Source organism: Schistocerca gregaria, chromosome X (assembly GCF_023897955.1).
Source record: "Schistocerca gregaria isolate iqSchGreg1 chromosome X, iqSchGreg1.2, whole genome shotgun sequence".
In the NCBI taxonomy this organism is placed as follows: domain Eukaryota; kingdom Metazoa; phylum Arthropoda; class Insecta; order Orthoptera; family Acrididae; genus Schistocerca; species Schistocerca gregaria.
In genome coordinates, this window is record NC_064931.1 from 358,000,028 (window position 1) to 358,021,627 (window position 21,600).

The 21,600-nt window shown below is 40.3% G+C and overlaps 1 protein-coding gene across 5 annotated transcripts in view; it reads right to left on the bottom strand.

Annotated features, from left to right (window-relative positions):
- Positions 1-10,992: 10,992 nt before the first annotated feature.
- LOC126298991 (adenosine receptor A1-like) overlaps positions 10,993-21,600 on the bottom strand; it is a 176,288-nt gene continuing 165,680 nt past the window's right edge. For 4 of the 5 annotated variants that reach the window (XM_049990614.1, XM_049990617.1, XM_049990616.1 and 1 more), the window contains one exon: positions 12,785-13,954. In XM_049990614.1, the coding sequence (XP_049846571.1) occupies positions 13,525-13,954 (430 nt within the window). In that variant the 3' untranslated portion in view covers positions 12,785-13,524. Of the gene's footprint in view, positions 11,994-12,784; positions 13,955-21,600 lie in introns of those variants that run through there. The other variant, XM_049990618.1, reaches the window with a different exon arrangement.

A 21,600-nucleotide genomic window follows, 5' to 3' on the forward strand; every position in this document is an offset into this window, starting at 1 on the left:
TTTATGCGCTTTATGTCTTATGTTTACCAGACAATTTTTTCTAGTTTTTGTCCATAATAATTTTTGCAAAATATGGAAAGGAAATAGATTTCAGTGGAAGAGATCTGTTTTAATGGATCGAAGGTGACAAGGATATCGCCAGGAATGTCCCAGGGAAATATGATAGGACCGCTGTTATTCTATGTATTCGTAAATGATCTGACGGCCAGGATGAGCAGCAGTGTGCGGCTGTATTCTGATGCTTCTATGCTGTCCGGAAAGTTTTCCTCGTTGAGTAAGTGTAGGGCGACAAAAAATTTTTAATTGCTGTAATGAATGGCATCTAGCTCTTAATTTAGAAAAACGTAAGTTAATGCCGATTAGTATGAAAAACAATCACTTAATATGCGAATACAGCTTTAGTAGTGCACTGCTTGACGCAGTCATGTGTATTAAATATCTAGGCAAAATGCTGCAGTGCGATATGTTATGGAACGAGCGTGTAAGGATTAAAGTGGGTAAGGCGAATGCTCGGCTTCAATTTATTGGGAGAATTATAGGAAAGGCTGGTTCATCCGTAGATGAGACTGCATATACCACACTAGTGATATCCGTTCGTGGGTACTCCTCGAGTATTTGGGATCCCAAAGAGATCAGATGAGAGGAAGACGTCGAAGCAGTTTGGAGGTGGGCTGCTAGATTTGTTTCCAGTAGGTTAGATCAATACAGATCTATTACAGCGGTGCAGTGGGAACTCACATGGGAATTCCAGAAGGCAAGGTTACGTATTTGTTGAGGAACAATATTGAAAAAAATTATAGACCTGTCATTTGAAGCAGATTTCAGAACGATTTTAATGGCGGCAAGGAACATAACGCGTAAGGACCACAAACTCAAGAGAATTAAGGGCTTCTACGGGAGCTTATAGACAGTCGTTTTTCCCTCGCTCTGATTTCGGCTGGAAAAGAAACGAAATGAGTAGTATGGTATGACTTACTCCCAGCCACGCAATTCACGGTGGCTTGCAAAGTATATATATCGTCTAGATGTAGATCAGTAATCATAACATCGAACTAGTGTCGAACAATTATCGTTAAAACGTTTCAGGTTATTCGTCTTGCAACATTTCTTTCTTTACTTTTTTTGGTTTGGTTTCGGTTCAAAAAATGGTTCAAATGGCTCTGAGCGCTATGGGACTTAACATCAGAGGCCATCAGTCCCCTAGAACTTAGAACTACTTAAACCTAACCAACCTATGGACATCACACACATCCATGCTCGAGGCAGGATTCGAACCTGCAACCGTAGCAGTCGCGCGGTTCCGGACTGAAGCGCCTACTGAAGCGCCTAGAACCGCTCGGCCACCGAGGCCGGTGTTCGTTTTTTTTTCTTGTAGGACGTTTGGACTTTGATGGAGAAAACTCTTGTAATATGGCCATTGGAGAAATATTACATAAACACGAGATTACGCGGATTATCTCTTCCATAAAGGCCTACATTTTTACAGGATTTCAGTGTCACTGACTATTAGTATGAAGTGATATCAGTGGGAAACCATTGTGAGAATGGAGTAGAAGAATGAAGCAGCAGGTCTTGCAATATATTAATACAACTACCTAAATTAGTACTTGTATGAAAACTGCATGAACTTAAAGTTAAATAGTGAAAGAAAGAATTAACCTGGGTTACCTCTAAACTGACAGGTTTCAGATAGATTATATAATGGTACGACAGAGATTTAGGAACCAGGTTTTAAATTGTAAGACATTTCCAGGGGCAGATGTGGACTCTGACCACAATCTATTGGTTATGACCTGTAGATTAAAACTGAAGAAACTGCAAAAAGGTGGGAATTTAAGGAGATGGGACCTGGATAAACTAAAAGAACCAGAGGTTGTACAGAGTTTCAAGGAGAGCATAAGGGAGCAATTGACAGGAATGGGGGAAAGAAATACGGTAGAAGAAGAATGGGTAGCTTTGAGGGATGAAGTAGTGAAGGCAGCAGAGGATCAAGTAGGTAAAAGGACTAGGGCTAGTAGAAATCCTTGGGTAACAGAAGAAATATTGAATTTAATTGATGAAAGGAGAAAATATAAAAATGCAGTAAATGAAGCAGCCAAAAAGGAATACAAACGTCTCAAAAATGAGATCAACAGGAAGTGCAAAATGGCTAAGCTAGGATGGCTAGAGGACAAATGTAAGGATGTAGAGGCTTATCTCACTAGAGGTAAGATAGATACTGCCTGCAGGAAAATTAAAGAGACCTTTGGAGAAAAGAGGACCACTTGTATGAGTATTAAGAGCTCAGATGGACACCCAGTTCTAACCAAAGAAGGGAAAGCAGAAAGGTGGAAGGAGTATATAGAGGGTCTATACAAGGGCGATGTACTTGAGGACAATATTATGGAAATGGAAGAGGATGTAGATGAAGACGAAATGGGAGATACGATACTGCGTGAAGAGTTTGACAGAGCACTGAAAGACCTGAGTCGAAACAAGGCCCCCGGAGTAAACAACATTCCATTGGAACTACTGACGGCCTTGGGAGAGCCAGTCCTGACAAAACTCTACCATCTGGTGAGCAAGATGTATGAGACAGGCGAAATACCCTCAGACTTCAGGAAGAATGTAATAATTCCAATCCCAAAGAAAGCAGGTGTTGACAGATGTGAAAATTACCGAACTATCAGTTTAATAAGTCACAGCTGTAAAATACTAACGCGAGTTCTTTACAGACGAATGGAAAAACTGGTAGAAGCCGACCTCGGGGAAGATCAGTTTGGATTCCGTAGAAACGTTGGAACACGTGAGGCAATACTGACCCTACGGCTTATCTTAGAAGCTAGATTAAGAAAAGGCAAACCTACGTTTCTAGCATTTGTAGACTTAGAGAAAGCTTTTGACAATGTTGACTGGAATACACTCTTTCAAATTTTGAAGGTGGCAGGGGTAAAATACAGGGATCGAAAGGCTATTTACAATTTGTACAGAAACCAGATGGCAGTTATAAGAGTCGAGGGGCATGAAAGGGAAGCAGTAGTGGGGAAGGGAGTAATACAGGGTTCTAGCCTATCCCCGATGTTATTCAATCTGTTTATTGAGCAAGCAGTAAAGGAAACAAAAGAACAATTCGGAGTAGGTATTAGAATCCATGGAGTAGAAATAAAAACTTTGAGGTTCGCCGATGACATCGTAATTCTGTCAGAGACAGCAAAGGACTTGGAAGAGCAGTTGAACGGAATGGATAGTGTCTTGAAAGGAGGATATAAGATGACCATCAACAAAAGCAAAACGAGGATAATGGAATGTAGTCGAATTAAGTCGGGTGATGCTGAGGGAATTAGATTAGGAAGTGAGAAACTTAAAGTAGTAAAGGATTTTTGCTATTTGGGGAGCAAAATAACTGATGATGGTCGAAGTAGAGAGGATATAAAATGTAGACTGACAATGGCAAGGAAAGCGTTTCTGAAGAAGAGAAGTTTGTTAACATCGAGTATAGGTTTAAGTGTCAGGAAGTCATTTCTGAAAGTATTAGTATGGAGTGTAGCCATGTATGGAAGTGAATCATGGACGATAACTAGTTTGGACAAGAAGAGAATAGAAGGTTTCGAAATGTGGTGCTACAGAAGAATGCTGAAGATTAGATGGGTAGATCACATAACTAATGAGGAAGTATTGAATCGGATTGGGGAGAAGAGAAGTTTGTGGCACAACTTGACCAGAAGAAGGGATCGGTTGGTAGGACGTGTTCTGAGGCATCAAGGGATCACCAATTTAGTATTGGAGGGCAGCGTGGAGGGTAAAAATCGTAGAGGGAGACCAAGAGATGACTACACTAAGCAGATTCAGAAGGACGTAGGTTGCCGTAGGTACTGGGAGATGAAGAAGCTTGCACAGGATAGAGTAGCATGGAGAGCTGCATCAAACCAGTTTCAGGACTGAAGACCACAACAACAAACAACCTCTAAACAGCACAGCAAAAATGGTCGCTCCGAGAAGTATACTTTCCACGAATATCATGTGCCATACTGTGGTGCAATATCCATAAGTGTATGATGTGAAACGAGACGGTGTGGTTACAAGTAAAGGTTCATTTTATTAACGAAGCAAGACGTCACTCCTTAGTGCAAGAATGTGTTTCAACAAAATCTTCACACCCAGTAACTCATCAATCGAGATCTTAAATTAGTTCTCGCAGTCTCTCTCCCAGATTCTAAAAAGTAGCATTCGCCTTTCTATGTCTCCTATCAGATTTACTGTAACTGAAAGCAAAATTACAGCTTCTCAATGGCTAATACGCTTTCTGTGTTGCAGTACGATCACTGTTACATCATTTATCGGCAAGTAGAATGTCAAAAGTAGGCGTTAATTAGAGCTAAACTGTCGGTGTGCGTATAAAATAATCTTCAAGCACTTCTCATTGTCTTTTTCTGTAATTTCTGATTCTGCATCTGAGGTAGTTGAAGAACGACAATAATAATAATCGTCATCATTTCCCATCGACGCGCAAGTCGCCGATGTGGCGTCAAATCGAGAGACTTGCACCAAGCGAGCGGTCTACCCGACGGTAGGACCTCATCACACGCCATTATTATTATCTCAATAAACTAAAATGCACATATGAATAGTACATGAAAAATGATGAAAACCCTAGGAAAAGAAACCATACAGATAGTGTTCAGTAGTAATCATGAAACATTAACCACACTTCTTCAACGTACCAAAATTCTGAAAATTATTTAATTTGCAATAAAATTATAAATAACTGCAAACATCGACCATTGTAATTATACACTCCTGGAAACTGAAATAAGAACACCGTGAATTCATTGTACCAGGAAGGGGAAACTTTATTTACACATTCCTGGGGTCAGATACATCACATGATCACACTGACAGAACCACAGGCACGTAGACACAGGCAACAGAGCATGCACAATGTCGGCACTATTACAGTGTATATCCACCTTTCGCAACAATGCAGGCTGCTATTCTCCCATGGAGACGATCGTAGAGATCCTGGATGTAGTCTTGTGGAACGGTTGCCATGCCATTTCCACCTGGCGCCTCAGTTGGACCAGCGTTCGTGCTGGACGTGCAGACCACGTGAGACGACGGTTCATCCAGTCCCAAACATGCTCAATGGGGGACAGATCCGGAGATCTTGCTGGCCAGGGTAGTTGACTTACACCTTCTAGAGCACGTTGGGTGGCACGGAATACATGCGGACGTGCATTGTCCTGTTGGAACAGCAAGTTCCCTTGCCGGTCTAGGAATGGTAGAACGATGGGTTCGATGACGGTTTGGATGTACCGTGCACTATTCAGTGTCCCCTCGACGATCACCAGAGCTGTACGGCCAGTGTAGGAGATCGCTCCCCACGCCATGATGCCGGGTGTTGGCCCTGTGTGCCTGGGTCGTATGCAGTCCTGATTGTGGCGCTCGCCTGCACGGTGCCAAGCACGCATACGACCATCATTGGCACCAAGGCAGAAGCGACTCTCATCGCTGAAGACAACACGTCTCCATTCGACCCCCCATTCACGCCTGTAGCGACACCACTGGAGGCGGGCTGCACGATGTTGGGGCGTGAGCGGAAGACGGCCTAACGGTGTGCGGGACCGTAGCCCAGCTTCATGGAGACGGTTGCGAATGGTCCTCGCCGATACCCCAGGAGCAACAGTGTCCCTAATTTGCTGGGAAGTGGCGGTGCGGTCCCCTACGGCACTGCGTAGGATCCTACGGTCTTGGCGTGTATCCGTGCGTCGCTGCGGTCCGGTCCCAGGTCGACGGGCACGTGCACCTTCCGCCGACCACTGGCGACAACATCGATGTACTGTGGAGACCTCACGCCCCACGTGTTGAGCAATTCGGCGGTACGTCCACCCGGCCTCCCGCATGCCCACTATACGCCCTCGCTTAAAGTCCGTCAACTGCAAATACGGTTCACGTCCACGCTGTCGCGGCAAGCTACCAGTGTTAAAGACTGCGATGGAGCTCCGTATGCCACGGCAAACTGGCTGACACTGACGGCGGCGTTGCACAAATGCTGCGCAGCTAGCGCCATTCGACGGCCAACACCGCGGTTCCTGGTGTGTCCGCTGTGCCGCGCGTGTGATCATCGCTTGTACAGCCCTCTCGCAGTGTCCGGAGCAAGTATGGTGGGTCTGACACACCGGTGTCAATGTGTTGTTTTTTCCATTTCCAGGAGTGTAAGTGGAAGACAAAACATAAAATATGATGTCTCTCCATCATCAAGTGATGTTTAATGATCTTATATAGAGAAGATCCAAAGAAGAGAGGCGCGTTTCGTCACAGGGTTATTTGGTAACCGTGTTAGCGTTACGGAGATGTTTAGCAAACTCAAGTGGCCGACTCTGCAAGAGAGGCGCTCTGCCTCCCGGTGTAGCTTGCTGTCCAGGTTTCGAGAGGGTGCGTTTCTGGATGAGGTATCGAATATATTGCTTCCCCGTACTTATACCTCCCGAGGAGATCACGAATGTAAAATAAGAGAGATTCTAGAGCGCACGGAGGCTTTCCGGCAGTCGTTCTTTCCGCGAACCTTTCGCGACTGGAACAGTAAAGGGAGGTAAGGACAGTGGCACGTAAAGTGCCCTCCGCCACACACCGTTGGGTAGCTTGCGGAGTATAAATGTAGATGTAGATGTATATTAGCATATGATTATGTGACATTGTTGGGGATGCTAACATTTATGCTAAAATTGTTCAAAAGATCTTGAAAGGAGAATGCATTACTATTCTTTTCACTCGTTAATCTTAGTTTCATGAAATTGGTATAGAGATAAAAATTTCCATTAGTGAGGGAACTAAAATGAAGAAAGTTAACAGAAATCTCTAAATTAATAGACATTAGCATAAACATTGTGGAGAAACATTCCTGTCAATAGAATAATATATTGCACAAAGTTCTGAACTTTTCTGAAGAGTGATTGTACACATTGAACAACAGGAATTGATAGTAGTGTAGTAGGAGATCACTTACTATAAATGATTATCATACACTGAATTAAACTGAATATACTAAATTGACAGTAGCGATTTCCTATTAGATAAACGTGACAAACTACCCTTTGATGTTTTTTACGTAATTTTTAGGTGCCAGATTTACTCATTCTTCCACGATTATCAGATGCAGGTACCATTCCATATTACAAAAATTCATTTCAATTTGTGCATAGGAATAAGAACAGGCTAAGCTTATTATCTATTCTTTTCCTTTTTTGGTACCTTTTTGACTCAAATGCAGTTTGGTTCCCCTCTTCCATAGAATGTACATTATTCTTAGTTGACGATTCCCTCTACAACAGTAAATATACTTTGAACAGAAGTCTTGTGAAAAATATCTTCTGTTCTATGATACTATCGCAACATTCAGAATAAGTATTAATGATTTGGTAAACAATTAAAATAATGTAAAAGTTATGCAAAATGAGACTCTTCAGAAAAGTATCTATGTATGAAAGCTTTTCGAATGATTATGATAAAATATGTGAACGTATAAAACTGAAATGTTTTTTAGACAGGAAAATAGACATGTTTAAATTTAGCTATGTGGCAAAATCTTAGAAAGGGTAAAAAAAATTCTCTCTAAAGTACAACATGATAATGTTCATATTACAAAAACTTTTATATAAGGAGTGAGATAGGAGTCTCTCATTCCATAAGAAAGCAACATTCAGCCCTCAGCAATCCTTAAAAGAAGAAAGTTATACTATCATTCTAATACAAGAAATATGTATGTATACAAATAAGTTAAGAAATTAGTGGCATATGCAACTAAAACATAAGGCTGAATACTAGGTAATAGACAGGAAATTGATAATCAGGGAAAAATTCTTCGTAAAAGACATTAATGAAACAACTCAAGTGTCTGAGATCGACAAATATAATAACACTTTACGGATACTAGATATTTTCCCAGAAAAGACAGTCCCATTTTTGGAGTTAGATTAACATAGTTTGTGTAAAGTGTGAAGTTCAACTGCCGAAACTGTCACACTTAATAAAGCGTTCCGGGCTCTTATCCCGCGGTCGAATGGATTTCGCTTTAAGACCCAACGTTTCGTCTCAATCTGAGGAAGACATTTTCAAGGAGGGTCGTAGCTTTGTTGAACGTTCGGTTCACACCCTCCCTCGCTTCTGACTACAGCAGAATTCCGCTTCCGCGGGCTTCCACGCAGGGGTGTGACGTCACATGTTTTGAATACTTCTGTCGACTGCCGTCATCGGCATTTGCTGTCAGCCCATGGTGGAACACGTGCACTTCTTCTTCAGCACCGGAATCCAAATGTCATTCAACTTCCTACTGAAATTCCTGGAGTGCTTTACAATCTCTATGGTCTCTCTGTATAAACTTTTATTGTGTCCACTTACGGCTGCCAGTAACTGAGTCCTATCAAATTGAATGTTCTGGTCTAATGGTTATAAGACATGTTCCTAAACAGCTGATCTGTCAGTCTCCCCTCTTCTGCAATTCCCCTGTGTTCTTCGAATCGTTTTTTTGACAGTTCCTTTTGTAGTACTGCCTACAGTTCCCCACAACTACATGGAATTGTATAAATTCCAGTTTTTTTCAGGGGTTGGCGAGCATTGTTGGTCGATTTTCCGTATCTTCGGTGTAGGTGTCTAGGTTACCGCGATGTTACACTTTTTCAGGATTTTTGCCTACGTGGTCAGTCACGTCCTTAATGAATATCAGGAGAACTTTCGATTTCTCCAGCGCTTGAGCATTGATAAAATTGCTAAGCTGTCTTCTTTACGCTATATTGCCTCACGTCCACGTATTTCAAATGGAACGAAGAGTTCTATGATCAGACGGATGGTGTCACTATTGGGAGCCCCTTAAGTCCGGTATTGCGAACTTGTTTATGGAAAAAATCGACAAGCAGGCATTGGAAACTGCGAACAAGAGACTGAATGTGTCGTTCCGTTACGTGGATGACCGTTTGTTCTGTGGTAGCATGGCAGGTAGGAACTGGATCGTTTTCACTAACATCTGAACGGAGTCAGCCCGAAGATTCAGTTTACCGAGGAGGAGGAGACAGGGAGAAGATTAAATTTTCTTGACGTAGAAGTTTTTAAGAAAAAAGATGGTAGCTTGGGTTACACGGTTTACCGAAGAACCACGCACATTGACCATTACCTACACCGGTCTCCAAACCATCACCCACAACAAAAGCGAGATAGCATAAAAACGTTGGTGGATACAGCAATGAAAATATACGAACCAGAGCTACTTGACGCAAAATTCAACCATCTCACCAATTCATTGCTCAAGAAAGGTTATTCGTTCACTGATGTGAAAAGCTCGTTAAGACCAAATCGTAGCGACGCTCAGGAGGTGGTGAAATCGAAAGTTCTCCTGTCATTTATTAAGGACGTGACTGACCGCACAGGAAAAATCATGAAAAAGTGGAACATCGCGGTAATGTACACTCCTACAAGTAAGATACAAGATCACCGCTCGCCAACTGCGGAAAAAATCTGGAATTTATAGGACTCCATGTAGTTATGGGGAGGTGTATGTGGTACTGCAAAAAGAACTGTCAAAAAACGACTCGAAGAGCACAAAGGCAACTGCAGGAGAGGGGAGACTGACAGATCAGCTGTTGCGGAACATGCCTTGCAGTCAGGAGACCGGCACATACATTTTGATTGGATTCAAATACTGGCCGCCACGAGCGGGCATCACGAGTGCTATACAGAGAGGCCACAGAGACTGCTAAATACTCCAGGAATTTCAGTAGGTAAGAAGAGAGCGTGAAATTGAATGACATTTGGATTCCGGTGATGAAGGAGAAGTGCAACAGTGTTCCACAATGGGGTGACAGCAAACGCAGATGACGTTAGTGGACAGCTGCCAAATGCGCTCTCGTATGCGAAGTATGTGACTTCACGCCGCTACGTGGAAGCCCGCGGAAGCGGAATTCTGCTGTAGTCAGTAGCGAGCTAGGGTGTGAATCGGACGTTCAACAAAGCTACGATCCCCTTGAAAACGTCCTCCCACATAGGTACTAAACGGTGGGTTTTAGAGTGAATTTCATTAGACCACAGTATAACAACATGAAACATTTTATTAATTGTAACATAATTTGTGTTAGCAAAATAAGTTTGTTATTTATTAAAAACCACTGAAATACCTGGGAAACACTAAAACGAAATTACTTGAAACAGATATGTTAAAAGTATGTGAAGCAAATATGATCACTGTGGTTATGAAGAAGTTTCATGCTTTACATGATTCTTTGAGATCATCACAAATGAAATATTTCAAAAAAGTATATGAAAATTAAGAAATTGATATTTCCCTCACTTATTGTAAAATGAATTCAGAATTACTGTTTTCTTATTAGAAAATAGTCCGGTCCTTCAAACTCTCACAACTTCTTTTCTTGTGTATAGTCGTTCAGATTTATAGGGCTCTAACGAAGGACTGCAACTGAGACTTTAATTGACACTAATGTGAAAATGTTGATAGCACTTCAGGCAGAATGCTTAACAAGATTTCAGATACTTTCAGGGAATTCCTAATTCATTACATTTTGGCCAACGTAAAATTTCACAGTTAATTCTACTGGCATTCTAAGTAGATCTTATATCTTTTAGAGTAATAATAGCAAAATGTTAAGAAATAAAAATAGCCTTAGTTATTGCCTTAACTGGGTCCTATACATTGGAATAACTGCTGAAACATAAACGCTAAATATTTCCTCACAAAGCTGCACATACTGTGTTACGTGAAGATTGTAATAAATAACAATTCTGATTTGTCGTAGTTGCGAAATGAAGGTATATAAAAAGTATCTTTTAAAGTTTGAAGAACACAAAGAGGCTTACAGAATTAACTGAAGTGATCCTGTTTCACTATAATCAAAAGAATCAGTGTAAGCTGAGATTCCCTGTGTAAAAGAATGCAGCTGAAGAACCAAGAAATATCTTTACTGAGGCAATGAAAGCTTTCCATTAATGAACAGTGAACATAAACGCCACAGATGTTACTAAATACAAGTTTTAGGATCATCAACTGTGCTATGCATTTATTTCTTCCAAATACATGTTACTGCAATAAACTGCTATACAGTATTCACAATTTTCTTTAATTAGTCACTCCAAATGTCAAGAAAGTTATTTTGCACCTCATCAAGCAAAGATAAGCACAGAACATGTTAACCCAAAAGTACCTGATCAAAAACGACATTCATCGTACTCTCTAGATATTTCTGAGAATATGTAGACGATTTGAAACTTCTTTCTTGAAAAATAGAAGACAGGTAGTCCAATTTAAGAAATGCAGTATTTTATGTACAAATTTGTGTACTGATTGTTTCATAATTTTCTTTTGTAGAGCAACTTATTAAAAACTTGATGTTTAACTACTTCATATTACTATTATTAATTAGATGAAGGAGAAAAGAGACAGTTTAGAAAATGGTATACAATAGATATCAATTTGGGTACATAAAATAATTTGAAATGCACAACAATTACTTTAGTAGATTGAAGTTTTCATTATTCTGTGGTGAGGCAAGAATTACAATCTACACAGAAATAATTTTATATCATCTAAATTAACTCAGTTCATCTAGTACCAAGAACCACAGCCAGATAAATTGTGAAAAATAAGTTGATGGTGTAGCAGATAAAATAAAACATTTGAGGTGCTGAGAACCGCAAGGGTCTGATGCACACTATTATCAGTTTTGAGACTATGGCATTTATGCATCATCCTGTTACCTGTAAATTGTATGGTGAACCAGCTTCATCTCCATCAATATCCACACTATATCTGTATCCACACTTAATATATGAAAATTTACAAAAAGTTGTGTCAATGATTTCTTGGATTTTCAATTTCCGTATGGTCCAAAGGCACAAAGCATAAATTTGTATTTTTGCACTTCTCAGTTGCCATCTAGGACTGACAACATAATTTAGTGCTACATCATGCACGCTGTAGTAATACTTCACAATTAGATGTGTATCAGCAGTTTCACCTGAAACACAGAATGTGTTTAACGAGTATGACGACGAGGCCCATGAAATGTTGAAAAAGGTCATAGTTGTGTGTGTGGCACAATTAGTATCTATTCTTTATGTTCTGAATCTAATTTCACATAATCACAAACACTGCAACTCTTAAAAGGTACTGTTCTTACTATCCTAAATATCTAAATTTTGTGAATTAACATTAATAATACACAAAATACTAAATATTAATTAATGTTTCATAACATAAAATGGATGCACACTACTTTTCGTAGGAAATATACGATGTTGGAGCTTGATCGAAACACAGTTCACACCTGTGAGACTGTTGGTTGGCCTATGAATTTCATTTTCTCAAACATCTATTTTTCTCCACATTTTGTTTCTGCGCTTAAGGCTATAATGGTTCTCAGAGCCTCATTTGTTTTGATGCAAGATGTGTTTATGTTCACACTGGTATATCAGTGACAGCGTTGCCTGATTGTTTACATTTTGGTGTATGTTTGCTAACAGTCAGCATGATGTAACGAAAGTTCACATAGTAGATGTGGGTGCAATGTATCTTAAGTGTAGAGATAGGACTAAAACGTAGATTCTTCAACTAGAGGTCTGATAATGGAAATAAGAACAACTACTTTGTGAGTTATTAATCACTAGAGGTATGCCAGAACGATTATGTAGAAAAATAGAAACACTCACAGATTTAAACTGGGAATTATATCCATGAAAGTAAAAAATCTCAAATATATAATTAAAGAAACTAATGCAACAAGAGACAAAATGTAGAAAAAGAAGGAAAGCGTTTGATTGTATATTTAAAAATTCTACAAATACTTTACAAGTAAAACAGGTAAATCAAATGTATATTTGACACAGAAAACAGTTGACCGTAGTCACATCATCAAACTGAAAGTGTTTATACAAGGACCAATATGTTCTTATGTTCCTTTCTCCCTCTCCCTCTCTCTCTCTCTCTCTCTCTCTCTCTCTCTCACACACACACACACACACACACACACACACACACACATTCGAAATTCATGTTTTATGTAATAAAATTTAAACATAGGGTGTTATTACTAAAAAAGGGCAGGGCAGGAAAGCCATTGCATAACATCTAACATTTTTGTTACTAATTATTATTCTAAGAACGTAAGTGTGCTTTATAACTTCCTTCTACTCAGTTATTAATTACAGTCACGTTTTCCAAGAGGTTCTCTGCTGATAATTTACAACATTATATACACAAAAAAGGAAAAGAAATTTTTTCAGACTAGCACTTACTAATTATATGCTATGTCTTTCTTATGGAATGGTAATGTTTTTCATATTTCTGTGACTGTTGTTGAAATGCACGTTGGATAGACATTTTTCAACAGATTTTGCACATTATACTGACATTGGCGAAGGACAAACGGCATTCGTCAGCAGGTCGTTTCTCCTGCTACTTCGTCCATTTACAAAATACCGGCAGCACACTTCGATACGAATCGAATGCTGAATCCTCAATGATAAGCAAAACACTGGAATGATGAACCACTAAGTAGGAATAATTTGCTCACTCGACGGTGTTCTGCTGCTAGTCCTCCTGTCAGAAACATTACCCTTGACTGCATTACTCAATACAGATTTGTCGTACAGTCCCAGGTCTTGGAGGGTCCTTACAATACACTGACGAACATTCGCGTTCTTCCACGAATAGATGAATGGGTTGACGAGGTAATTGATGTTGGCGAAAGTATAGGCGAGGTTCTGGGCCAGGTCGATGGCTGGGGATGAGATTCCGGACACCTTAACGAGGTAGAGAAGCGTGTAGGGCGCCCAGCAGCCCAGGTAGACGCAGGTAACGAGAAGGAGGACGCGAGCAGACTTTGTGTTCATTGTGCGTCGCAGCACGTTGGCCGCCGACCCCCCGGGGCATGGCTGGTTGTCGCCCGTCAGTCGTCGGCACTTCACCGCAACTGCCTCCCTGCAGGACACACAAGCATTCTCATCACTCTCATAGGCGAAACAAAACGAAAAGAGTCTAATTCTACCTACTTCAAAGGCAGTTCAGTGGGTGGGCACAAAATATTTAAAAAAATGTATACGCTGTTTAAGCGGGATGACCGTGGGAGAGGTTTAGTAAAGAGTCCAGGGCGGGAAAAGCAGTCATTGCATATTTTTTGCCCTCACCTTTAGTGGTGCTTGCAGAAAAGATGTCAGACTAGTTCCAATATGTACTATCATTATCGTCAGTGAGTTTGACAGAAGAATCTGCTTCCGTCACTTCTTAGTAAAAGCTATTCTGATTTTAAGTCACCTGATGCCAGAAACGACATTTTTATTGTTCTTAATATCTCACTTACACACAGAGTAATACATTTTTAGAATTTAAAAGGTTAAACAACTTTTTGTCTACAAATGTACTTCCTTGCAGTGTTTTTCGGTTTGCTCGTTTCATCTGTGAACCACTAATGTCAACGGTATGTAAGAGCGGGAGAATCGGCCACACAACTTGTCCGGAAGAGTGGCCCAGTGTTTTATCCCTATAAAAGTTAGTTAATTCCACACAGGGTGTTCGTAAATTCCCGTTACAAACTTCTAGAACTTGTAAAGGTGAGCGAATACATAATATTTTGAACAGGAACACATGCTCGGAAACATACTGTTTCCATGCTGCAGTCGTTTGAAAGCATGTTTTTAGGTAGATATGCAGCAGTGTAGTGATGGTGGTGGAAGTTACATCGAAATAACTACTTCATTTGACTTCTATCCTGTATCTCTGACCTGGTTCGAGCCACATTCACGTATCTGAGTGTTGGAGCAACATGACTGAGATCACGTTTGCAGAATACACCGACATGATCCTTTTGAATGGCAAAGCTTACGATAGTGGAAGAGCTGCTCGTCGCCTGTGTCAAGACCGTTCTTCAAGATGTCCGACTGCTTCGCATACCCTTTTTTCCACAATTACGCAACTTCTTCGAGGGAGAGTACCTTAACTGTCACCAAGCGTGACTGTGGTGCTCGATGGAGACATCTCACATCCGACTTGCAAGATCTCGTGCTGCATCACCTTCAAGAGAACCATTCAACGACTACCGGAGCAATTTCTTTGTTTATTAATGAGCAGAACTGCAAAACAAGTAATAAACTGGGTCATTCCGAGTCAGTTACTTGTAAAAGTGGTCACGTTACCAACATATTTTCAAATAATTGTAGCACGGAAACGGTACGTTTCTGGACATGGGTTCTAATTCAGGATATTATCTACGTACTCCCCTCTACTAGTCCTAGAAGTTTGTAACACAAATTTCAGAAACTTTGTATGCCATGATAGTATTAGTGATCAGATTCACTTATAAACCTACTTATATACATACTGTCATTCTATAGCCCTGTGACTAATTACTTTGTCATATTTAAAACTGTCGCTGTTCAGGTAAATTTGGCCTAATGAAAAATACTATTGAAAATGGTCTCCTCCAGCCCCTTGGTACTGTTTCAGGTTCTAAGGACATCAAGATGCCAAGAAACGGCGTCCAGAATTCGGCAGGACGAACATGGGATGCTGTTGCGATGTCACTGGCCAAGAAACCCCACTAGGTAGTGGAAAATGCCCGCTACGTAAGTCTTCCGAGATATGCACACAGTTCCCATATACTATTTCCCTTTCCATATAAAAATATTTTGTATGACACCTTATAGTATGTAGATTCAAACTGTGTAAGCGGCAAGCTTCTATCAGTAAAAATTATTTGGTGAAAATTCAGTTTCCTTTAAAGTGGCCTCTTTATCACACCTTCCATCAATAATTTTTCGGGTTGGTGGAGAAGCGTAAACAGAGATAGGGAAACTCGATTCTGGAATAAAAGTCGGAAATTATACATCAAAATGTGAAATTCTATGTACGCACAGTCTGATGATGATCATAAGAAATCAAGTAGACACACTTTTGTAATATGTAATCTTATTTATCTGTGCAACTTTCATCATTAATTCACACCTGTTGTTGAAAGTGGCATAATGCAGCTCCCATGCAGGCGTGCTAACGTCACTTGTAGTTCTCTCATACCGACAGGAACAATCCCAATGATTATTGGTAAATGACGCTCCCAACCACAAATTATTTTAAAATGCTTTATTTAGGTGCATAAACCGTTTCATGCTATCACGTCCATATTTAGACGTCTACTGTTTACGATTACATTAGTGTTTCGTTCAGCAGCATGTCGTCCGCGCCTTCAAAGTGATCCAGTGGACAGCGCTTTGTCCCTCACACATTTCCAGGACAGGTTACAGTTGAAACGGCACACGTATTCTAAAAAATCACTTCATAATATTCTTCATGTCAGTTTTTGAGTCACACATGTGCTTTACATTTGACGTTTTTATTTTGTGTAAACAAGAACATAAAATTTAAAGCAAATGCGTGAAGCTCAGACTGACATGAAGAATATTATGACGTGTTTGTGTGCGGCAGTCATGTATTCAGAATATGCATGCTATTTGAACAGATTATACTTTACCTTGCAAGAATATAAGGACAATTGCTCCGTGACAGTCCCATCATTCATTGAATACGTAATGTGGGTTATCTGAAAACCACCAGTTCGAATGTTTGGAAGTCAGTTTTCAGCATTTCGTAGTCTGCACTGTTATTGACCAGGAGAAAAATGTTCTTTGATGAACTTCATGGCTCTGTAGCGAAAAATTGTAGGCCACCTGTTCGACATAGCAATAGGCAGCTGCAGAATGCGGTTCACTATAAGTCCTCTTTTTCTATAGTGGTGTGGAAAATGGGAAAAATCATAGGCTGATATCACAAAATTACAGCTGTTATCTCTTATCCTCTCCCTCCTGCTCTTCTTCGTCTTCTTCTGTTCTTTTCCCCTGTACATAAATTGAAGTCACTTGCTCGCGACCTTCTGTATATGCAGTCTTATCTCGGGAACTCCTGTAGGAATTTAGATCTAATGTTGATTAATAGAAACTTTGATAAATGGGGACGGTTTCTGTATGTAATTTACAAATATTTCCTATAAAATTTCGGAATTATGATGGAGTAAGTTTAAGTTGTGAAATCTACGATATTACCACCTAGCGAACAGCCAACACAACTTGAGATAGCCGCGGTGACCCGGGAACGCAGCATGTGGCATCTAGCTAATATATGGTCTGGGGGTGTAGCAAACATGTAGCTGGAACCTGGAACGTTGTAGAATCGAATCTCGTCTCATCGACTTTTGTTCACTCTGCATTTTAACCTAGCATTCATCTGTCAATGATAAGGAAATATTCATTTCGAAATATGACAATTTCGTATTGCCAATTTCTGCTTCTCTTAGATAAGCAATCGTAGTTCACAATCTTAATTCACTGGGAGTAGTTTAGAAAACTCGTAGTAAGTTACCTAACTTTGAAGCATCGTAATAACTATGAGCAATAACGAAAAGATAACCATCTCGTGAAGACATTGTGATGTAAGATTTACAGTTTGAAATAGTGCGATATTTTATCCAATAGTTTCCCTACAATCGTCTAAGAACAATTATCTGATGAAAAAACTTACGAAACCAAAATGTGTGTATCTTATTTTTTAAGCTACCAATAAAACGTTTTCCGAGAAACTAATTCAGCAACTTTTGCTTCATTTCAGCTCTCTGCTGTGCTTGAATCAAATCTAGACGTGGACTCGATTCTTTTTGTGACACATCAGAGAATGCTACCAGTACGGATCCACGACAAGGAACTGCGGTAATGAGTCTCAACAAAGCTTCACAGTGCGTACTAGCTTTCACAGTAGGTGTGCTGCAACACTTGCTAAACATGTACGTGATGTATGTTTTAAATTTTTCTTCTTTTATTTATGCCACATCAGCCAGCTTTCGATACATACTGAATCATACACCCATGATTAGTATAAGATATTTACATTCGTTGTTAACGTATTACTTACATCACGAAGTGCTCCACTCACTTCCATAAGATGTCAGTCCAAGCAGCAATTCAATATAGAACACTCAGCATCCTGGCCTCCAGACAACTATTCTGGTGCACTGCTTACATAGCAGAAGTTATATGAAAGTGGTGATAGTCCGTTATTTAAAGTTGTTCTATGTAATTTATTCATATCTCTACACAGTTGTCGCAAGCAAAATATGCTACGCCACATGAATCATCTCTCAGTAGATACTTAATGCTACGCATGCGAACCTCGGTCGGGTCGCTAATATCTTATAGAAGTAGGTGTACGGATGTATTTGTGTATGTATGTTCAACATCTCGCCCCGAACTACTGAATCGATTCCAACCCTACTTGGTACACATACCAGTCGCTACCTGGAAACATGCGTTGTGGTAGTTAGAACCACATACCTCTCAAAGTGCACTTACGACTTCCAACGGATTTTAAAAATCATTTAAACCATTCTCTAAAATTTTTCTCGCTTGCATGCTTAATTTCAGATATTTAACACATTATCTTCTGTGTGACCTAAGACCTCAGAGAATTCAGCGGAGTGATCCAGAACGAGCATAATCTGGTTAACTATAAAATTGTATTTCCATATGCAATTGTAAAAAGTAAAGAAGAAATTGTTAATGAAGAGGAAGTTTTTAAAACTGAAATAAGCATCCGAAATCATAACGTACATAGCCTAGGAAATGAACGTACGGTATATTTATTTAAAAAAAAAGGTTAGATGAAAGGTCAACCGAAGCAGAATTTGACAGTACAGATACACATTATGAATATATTGCTAATGCTCTGCATCAGGCAGCCAAAAAAGCCCTTGGCGAATAAAATTAAGTATGAGAAAAAATGTTTACACTATTTTCATACAGAAATAGCGAAAGAGGTACCAATAAAGATAGAAAATGTTTTAAAATGGCTAAATACACAAAGTATCCAGGACAAGATATAATTAAGAGCACAACAAGCAAAAATTAGAAAATGTTGACAACAAAAAATAATAATTGGGAAAATACCTGTAATAAAGTGAATAATTTAATTAGAGGTAAGAGAGGCTCAGAGACAGGGAAGATTTTTGGATACACTTAATAACAATATAGAAGAAACAGAAAACAATGGCAGAATTTCACTGGTCACAGAAGCAGTAAAAACATCAATTATAACGAAGTGTTACTGCAACTGAAGAAGTACCATCTGAACTGGTGAAATACCATATAGATAAGTAACATGAACTTTCGAGAAGTCTTTTTGAAAAATGCTTAAATGGCAAGCCCATCAAGAAGACAGGAGAGTAGGATATATATCAACAATTCACAATAAAGTAAGAAAAGATGAGTGCGAGAACTACAGAGGATTAACGGCAACTAATATATTTAACAGACTTTATGGAAGGATTATCAAACAATTTTTGGAAACAAAGTTTAATGAAATGAAGGCCGAGGTACAGGCTGGCTTCAGAGCAGGGTGATCAATTATAGATCATATATTCTGCTTGCAACAAATATTTGAAAAGAAAAAAAATTAAAATCAACCCCATCAGTTAGTATTTGTAGGTGTAGAAAAAGCGTAAGATAATATATCCATATGTAAATTGTGGAAAGCTTTAAACGCGTTTAATATAAGTTCTATCATACTTAAAGCAGTTCGGAACCTTTACGAAAACCCTATAGCAAGAACAAAAGCACAGCTAATCTGTATCCTGGTGAAGGAAGCCTCTGAATTGTCAGATTATTTAATTGGTCCTCCGATATACCAGTTATGTTAGTCAACATATATTAGCAGTTCACTAACTTTATCCCTAATACTTCTTCCATTTTGATGAAATATACTAATTCCTTTACTACTCGGATATCTGGCCTCCTCTCAAGGTGATTCTTTTGTTAGAGGGACTTCCTTTAAGTAGGGATACGTATCAGCTGACTCCAGTCTACAAAAGGTGCAGTTCTAACACCGACTAATGCAGGAATTTTCCCATGAGTAATCCCACAACCGCCTATTACACTGTCAACCATAAGCTCTGCGAGCCTCCCCTTCTCATTCCTGTTGAGGTGCAGGCCGTGCCTAGTGGATCCCAGTCTATTGATAGACTCAACTGGCACCATTGAAATGTGAGCCATGCTATCCGCCATTAGCGCCTTCTCCAGCCCTGATCCGGGGTACCGTTAAGCGCCGGCATGTCGGCCAGAAGTGTTATAGCAGAGAGGGCTGTGAGACGATGTCAGCCAATAGTGCTCTGACGGATCCCTCTCTAGGACGACACCGAGACGGCAGCGGCATGTAGGAGAAGGGAATATAAGAGCCGCGCCACCTGGTCGCCTGGCATGCAAACGCTACAGCAGTGACCCAAACTGTATTGGTTTACTTGTATCACGAATTGTACATACTGAAGAGCTCCCTTATGTTTGTCTGTCGCTCCTTGCTTGCGACACGTCTATATCTCACCAAGATAAGTATTATAATCATTTCATTTTGTAATAAACTCCATTAATACGATTTGCTTGACTTGTTGTCTAGCGATCCGAAAAAACAGGTTTCCTAAGCAGCATTTATTAGACGATAGGACACAACACAACAAGCCCAATTTTAACACGCCTAACAGCAGCCGGGCATGATGCTGAAACAGTTGCACGAAATGCACATTAATGCCACTAGTTTGAATAGCTACACTCCTGGAAATTGAAATAAGAACACCGTGAATTCATTGTCCCAGGAAGGGGAAACTTTATTGACACATTCCTGGAGTCAGATACATCACATGATCACACTGACAGAACCACAGGCACATAGACACAGGCGACAGATGCGTGTGATCATTGCTTGTACAGCCATCTCGCAGTGTCCGGAGCAAGTATGGTGGGTCTGACACACCGGTGTCAATGTGTTCTTTTTTCCATTTCCAGGAGTGTATTTCATCAGATCATCACCAAATCATACTCCCCGTCGCTTTCAAGCCTGTTCCCAGCTCCACCCACTACCTGACCCTTTTTCGTAAAATGGTTCAAATGGCTCCGAGCACTATGGGATTTAACATCTGTGGTCATCAATCCCCTAGACATAGAACTACTTAAACCTAAATAACCTAAGGACATCACACACATCCATACCCGAGGCAGGATTCAAACCTGCAACCGTAGCAGCAGCGCGGTTCCGGACTGAAGCACCTAGAACCCCTCGGCCACAACGACCGGCTTCTTTCGTAAAATTTCTGCGTAACTCCCCTATGTTCTCAGTCACCTGATCCAACCTTGCCCTAGCCTTCACATTGCTGGTGACCTGGTACTCACTCGCCAACACTTCCTACAACTGCTGGCCCACACCTCTGCCTTGCGAACTTCTCAGCAGGAGGAACTTCTTCTTTCTGTTACAATTTGCAACTGGCTTAGGCATCCTAACTCCTGTGGACTGCTGAATGTCTCCTACACCTACAACTACAAGAGGCTGCTCTCCACTAAACTCTGAAGCTCGTCAAATCTATTAGTTATATGGAAAGTACAGCTGTCCGAATGTCTCCTCCTCCTAGCTGCCTTCTTACCAACCGCCAGTTCCCAATCCTCAGCGCCCTACAGCCTCCTCAACCTATGTAGTTTCGCCTTTGCTTTTTGTAACTGCACCTGGAGGGCAAGGTCTTACGCACTACTCCCCTATCGACTCATTTCTGC